This window comes from Vicia villosa, linkage group LG2 (genome assembly GCF_029867415.1).
Source record: "Vicia villosa cultivar HV-30 ecotype Madison, WI linkage group LG2, Vvil1.0, whole genome shotgun sequence".
Lineage (NCBI taxonomy): Eukaryota > Viridiplantae > Streptophyta > Magnoliopsida > Fabales > Fabaceae > Vicia > Vicia villosa.
In genome coordinates this window covers 142,829,434-142,835,561 of record NC_081181.1, presented here as the reverse complement: position 1 = coordinate 142,835,561, position 6,128 = coordinate 142,829,434, and the positions used below count along the sequence as shown (strand labels likewise).

General features: G+C 33.3%; 1 protein-coding gene across 1 annotated transcript; it reads right to left on the bottom strand.

The window, feature by feature from the left end:
- Positions 1-322: 322 nt before the first annotated feature.
- Positions 323-1,196, bottom strand: LOC131646940 (bZIP transcription factor 11-like). Its single transcript, XM_058916866.1, has one exon. The coding sequence runs from the start codon at positions 1,135-1,137 to the stop codon at positions 664-666; it is 474 nt and encodes a 157-aa protein (XP_058772849.1). The 5' UTR covers positions 1,138-1,196; the 3' UTR covers positions 323-663.
- Between the last annotated feature and the right edge of the window lie 4,932 nt (positions 1,197-6,128).

The window sequence follows — 6,128 nt, the reverse complement described above, 5'->3', positions numbered from 1 at the left end:
TATCATGTCATCGGAATATTCCCTTTCCCTTTATTTTCCGTAGTTGTCATTTTTTTCCATTAAATAATTCATACTACTGTAGTATTTAAGAGATTTGGAATCTGCAGCAATCCCTTGCGTTGCAATTGCATGGTGGATGAAATAATAATAATAATAATAATAATAATAATAATAATAATAATAATAATAATAATAATAATAATAATATCTTTTTGAACAGAAACAAATCAAATCAATATTACTAGATCAACATCAAGGTCACTAAAAAATCATAAATTTTATACTAAATAATTAAGGAAAATTATAAAAATCATCTAAAAACACCATTGAAAAATCATTTTGTAAAAGAAAAAATTACTGAAAATTTAAAAGACTAAAAATATTTTATACAATTACTACTTTTATAAGGAAATTTTACATAATTAGTAGTAATATTAACCCTGGTTTCAAAAAAACAATGACAACCATGGCATTAATATTTTTCAAAACCTAACCTTTTCTTTTTCTTTCCCTCAAAAAGCACCCCCACTCTACATCACCTTAGTTTATCTACCTTTAATAGACAAGTTATATATCTATCTCCAGAATATTTAACAGAGACCCTTTAGTAATTAATTAACATTGTTAATCATGATTAACATCAAGCTTTATTTATTGATTAATTCATTCCGCAGTAACAATATTGCATGGCCATGCAGAGGAGAATGGTGGAAAAACCAAACTTTGACTTATGTTTGACAGTTTTTGACCCAACACGGTTCGTTCTAACCGGAGCCACTCGTTTTCGGTTCGAAGACGATCACAGTGGAACATTAGGAACTGCAAACCATTCTTCAATTCCCGGTTCTCAACCCGAAACAAGTTCAACTGGTTCCGTAGATTCTCTAAATGTCTCTGTTTACGCATACGTGACCTCCGTGCTGATTCCCGGTTCGATATCATTCTTCTCTTTTTTCGGTCCTCCATGTTCCGGTTCGAGTTGTTCGAGACCGGTTTTTCGTTTGGTTCACCTGAACCGGAGCTTGAGGTGAGCTTAGGGCTTGTGGGAATGAAGGGCGAGAACACAGTAGAGTAATCCCATGGCGTTAAAACTTCGTCTAACACGGTGAAATCGGAAACAGAAAGAGAAGAGATCATGGTTATTGCTAAGTAAAGAGTGGTGAAAGGAAAGAAGAGGAAAGGGAAGAAACGCAGCGTTGAAGACTCATATTTAAGAACGTATATTAGGGGTATATTCGGTAAATAACAATATGTACTAGGGGTATTTTCGTCTGAGAATTTATAGCTTTTGAGTCAGTTGTCACTATATGGTGGTGGGGTTGAATTCAAAGGTCGTTTTCACTTTTTTTTTATGGTGACATCAGCATGTGGGTCCCAGAAAAAGATTTGTTTTTAATCTTCTTCACGAAGTTAAAATTAACAATGGGGTCCACATGGACACGTGTCACATTTCTAGCTGAGTGAGCGTGTGATTGTCCAATGATTGATAATGTTGATGACGTGGCAACAGGCTAACAGAAGCTAATTAACAGCTAATATACTATAAAAAATTGAACCAACGTTAGTAGTTTTATTTAAACATTCTTTTTGGATAAATAATTTAAGCATCTTAATTTTTGTAACTAAAGAAAAAGATATTAATAATTGTTTAAACACAAGTGGCTGGATTTGGATATAGACCGTCGGGACATAAACTCGCGTGAGAGTAAAAATACAGGAAAATTAATTTATATAATCATGTTTAGTATTGTGTCATCATCAAACTAAAGTATTTTATTTGATATAATGAATTGAAGTTATTACGTCTATGATAGTATGATGTATCCATCTGCCATTAATTTACCCAAAAATATATTGCCTTCTTAGTTCTTGCATACAGCAAACTAGTCATACATCAAACTAATATATGTCGCATTTGTTGAGTTCGAAATACATTCCTAAAAGTTGTTTTTAGAGAGGACTAAGATTAATAACTTGAGAGATAGTAGAGCGATTGAAGACAACAACTTTTAAAAACATGATTATGTATGTGTAAATTGTTATAATTAATAATAATTAATTATTATAAACGTGTTTTAAAATGACAAGAAAATATAAAAGTGAAAGTTGTTTTTGAATTCAGAAATATGCTATACATGTAAAGTGTTAGAGTAAATAGTTTGTTTTTTGAATTCAAAATTAGGGAACGTTTTGTGAAGTGTTGCAGTAGACAATTTGTTTTTGTAAAACGTAAATACGCAACGCTTTTGAAGTATTGTTGTAAGAGAAATAGTGCAACATCTACCATATAAGAAAATTAATGATTTTGGAAAACTCTCATTTGACCTTCCCTCTACTTCTGCCACCTCAACAAAATAGGGACAATTTTGATCCAAAATTTGCTTTTTGCAACTAATGATGTCATATTTTTCAATTCCAATTACATGGTTGTTGTTTTATGCTTTTGCTTGCTATAATTGAACTGAATGATGATGTCATACGGTTGAATTGCTATTGCTATTGGTATTGCTTTTCCTCTTTTAATTTTTTTTTCAAATCTCTAATTCAAAATTCAAATTTGAAAGGCAAAATATCTTCTGACACTCTCTCCCTGTCTCTCGTCCTTTCCCTCACTCTCTCTTCTTCCTCCTTCTTCCTTCTTCCTACATGTGCGATTTGTATTCTTCTCCATGCTACAGATGCCTTTTCGTATCTGACTTTTTGTTGTTGTTCTTTCAGGAACTATGGACCGAGATTCGAGCGGGTAATTCAATGTTTTGGTTTCTTCAATCTATGTTGCGAGTGAAACCAATCTTCTCAAGAAAACCCTAAAAGCTGATATGCTTATTCAAGATCTGAAATTAGAAGGTGAATAACCTGGTTTCAAATTTGTGGATAAAATTTTCTCTGTTAAAGGGTTTTCTTATCCTGTTTTTTCCTTTCTTGAACCAGCTCTCTTTTGTGCACAAACTTTTCTCTGTTTATGTTTTCTTTCGATTGTTGACTGTAACGCCCCGAATTTAATTAATTATTTAATTAAATTAAATCAAGGATTGACTCGTTGGAATTAGTCGAAGTCGGGATTTATCGGTATTATTCTAAATGCGTAATTGGATTAATATGTTGATTTGAGCAGTTAAGTTTATGGGTCGGATTAATTAGTCGGATTAGTCGGAGAAATACAATCGCGAGTTGGTATTAATTAAGTTATGGAGCAATTGTAGTTGTGGAGTATTATTGGGAATAATATTCGTTATGTTATGTGATTATTCATTTATGTGTGTTATTTGGCTTAATTGAGTGATTAGAGGAATATTATGAATTAGGCCTAAGTGGAAGAAATATAACACAATGGATGGGTTATGGGTTAAGCCCATTAGTGAGATAGTAAATGTTAGAGTTTTAGAGATTTAGTCTCATAACTCATTTGGAGAAAGAAGAGGAAGAAGAGAAAGAAGGGAAGAAAGAGGAAAGCTATGGCATGAAGAGGAAGAGCTCCATTGAAGAAGGTGAAGCTTTTGCTAAGGTAAGGATGAAGTTCTTACTCCTTAAGGGTTGGTATGATTATGGGTTAGACTTCATAATTGAATATCCATGTTTGTGTGAGAATTGCAATTTTGATGTTGTTGATGAATGATTTGTGGAGCATTTGGTGGAATTGATAGAGGTTTATATGATGGGGTTTTTATTGTATGTTGTTATCCATGATTGTGTGAAAATTGAATTTGAAATTGTTAGGGTTCATACTAGATTTCTATGAAATTGAGATTCTAAGTATGTTGGATGATGTTTGTATGTGAACCCATGGTTAGGAACATGTTTAGGAACCTTATATGTGTGTTAAATTGCTGTTAATTGATGTATAAATTGTATGAGGGTTAGTAGTTGTTGTATGAGGTTAATGGGGAAGGAAAATGGTGATTTTTGGGTTTTTACGCAGCGTAGGTCGACCTACACAGAAGCCTGGGTCGACCTGAGCAACCCCAAAAGGCAGAAAAACTGGTTTTCTTCAGCATGCGTTGACCTATGAATTATGTGCGTCGACTTGTAGAATTCCTTGCGTCGATTCATGAGTCGACCTGAGCTAACCCGAGGGGGGTAGAAAGCATTCATGCGTCGACCTATGAATCCCTTGCGTCGACCTGAAGATTTCCATTTTTGACAGAATTTTTGTAAAGGCCATAACTTGAGTTTCCGGACTCCGATTGATACACCGTTCAAAGCGTTGGAAAGCTAACTCAATGAACTATACCATGATGCAATAAAATGATTCATAAGATATAGTCTCTTATTATTTTTATTAGGATTATGTGATGAACTTTGTTGTGTTAACATATGAAGTATGCTCTTTGATATGAATTGACATAATCATGTTGCGGTATAATTTGATGTATGTTTTTATTATGACGATACAATGCTATTGAGATGATGATATGAACTTTACTTAAGATGAGATAATGATGTATTATGATGAAATAATAAATAAATATGCTTTTACTTAAGAAGTTAAACTAATCATGTTATGTCGTTACTTGAATTGTGTAATGTGATGTTTGTTGTTAACATGATGAATTTGTTGATGTTTGTTGTTAACATGATGAATTTGTTGTTGTTGTTGTTGTCATTAACATGATGAATTTGTTTTTGTTGTTGTTAATATGATGAATTTGTTGTCGTTGTTGCTAGTATGTGGAAATTGTTGTTGTTGTTGTTGTAAACCCTATGGTCAATGTTGATAAGTTGTATCGTGATTGTTGTTGTGAAGTGATATATTGTTGTATGATAATGCAACATAGCGACGTGATTGTAAAGTGACGTATTCTTATGAATGATGATGATTTTGTTGTTGTTGAAGTTCGACATTTGATTGAGAATGTTCGATGGTTGTATATGTGGATGTTGCATTTATTGAGTCACATCCATTGCATAAAAAGACGGTGGCCTTAATGGCAAATAGCGACGTGATTGCAAAGTGATGAATTACTATAATGGTAATGATGTTTAGTCAGTGTTTGTGATGTGTGTTGTGTTTGTGTGGATGTTGTATTCATTGAGTCACATCCATTGTATAAAGAGACGGTGGCCTTAATGGCAAAAAGCGACGGTGGCCTTAATGGTAAATAGCGACGGTGTGCCCAATGGCAAATTTTGAGACGTGGGAGTTTTACTCCAAATGGTACCACATGCATTTGAATAAGTCGAGTCACATGTGAATTGCATTTGAGTCTTATTTGATTATATTGTTGTGACTTGATGAAGATATGTTTGTTGTGATGTGATGACTTGATAATGAGATGTTTGTCGTGATGTGTTGGAATCCTACTTGTGAATTGCATATATTGTCTTAATTGATTAATGACGTTGTTGCCATTTCGTAAGTTAATTATGTGAATTTGAATATGTTGTCTTAATTGATTAATGACATTGTTGCCATTTCATAAGTTGATTATGTGAATTTGAATATGTTGTCTTAATTGATTAATGACATTGTTGTCGTTTTGAAAGTTGTATTATATTGATAAGTTGTTTTGTGATGAAAATTGTTCTAAGATGATATGTGATGCGAAGTGGTGAAATTATGTATGATCTATATCTCCTATATTATTTATCATGCTTTCCTTTATATTGTAAGATATCTCACCCCTTTGCTGATATTTCCCCTACCATGGGAAATGGGCAGGTACTCGAGATTAGCTGTGGATGTTCGAAGTGACTCCATGAAGTCTTTATGTTACTTTATGGCAAGTCGATTTGGTGTCTATTGCTCTGATACGTAGCACTCGGGGGGAGGGGGGATTAGCCGTTATTATTTTAGTTGTTGTATTCTAAGTTGACATTTATATAAAGTTGAATGAAAGATGTTTCTAAGTCGACTCTAATTTATAAGTTGAAGTTTGGAAGTTATTGAATAACATGGTGTTTTTCGAATGCTATGTATCTTTGTTAAATGCAATATAAGTATATTTGTTTGGTTAAGTCGAAATATGACATCCCATCTTTTGATGAATATTTTTGAATGCACTATGATTTTCGCTTATAATTGCGGGGTAGAATTTGGGGTGTTACATTAGTGGTATCAGAGCAGGTCGGTATGTCCGGCCAATGTTGTCTAATATTGTTTATTCCCGTGTACGCGACGAGTGTGTGAA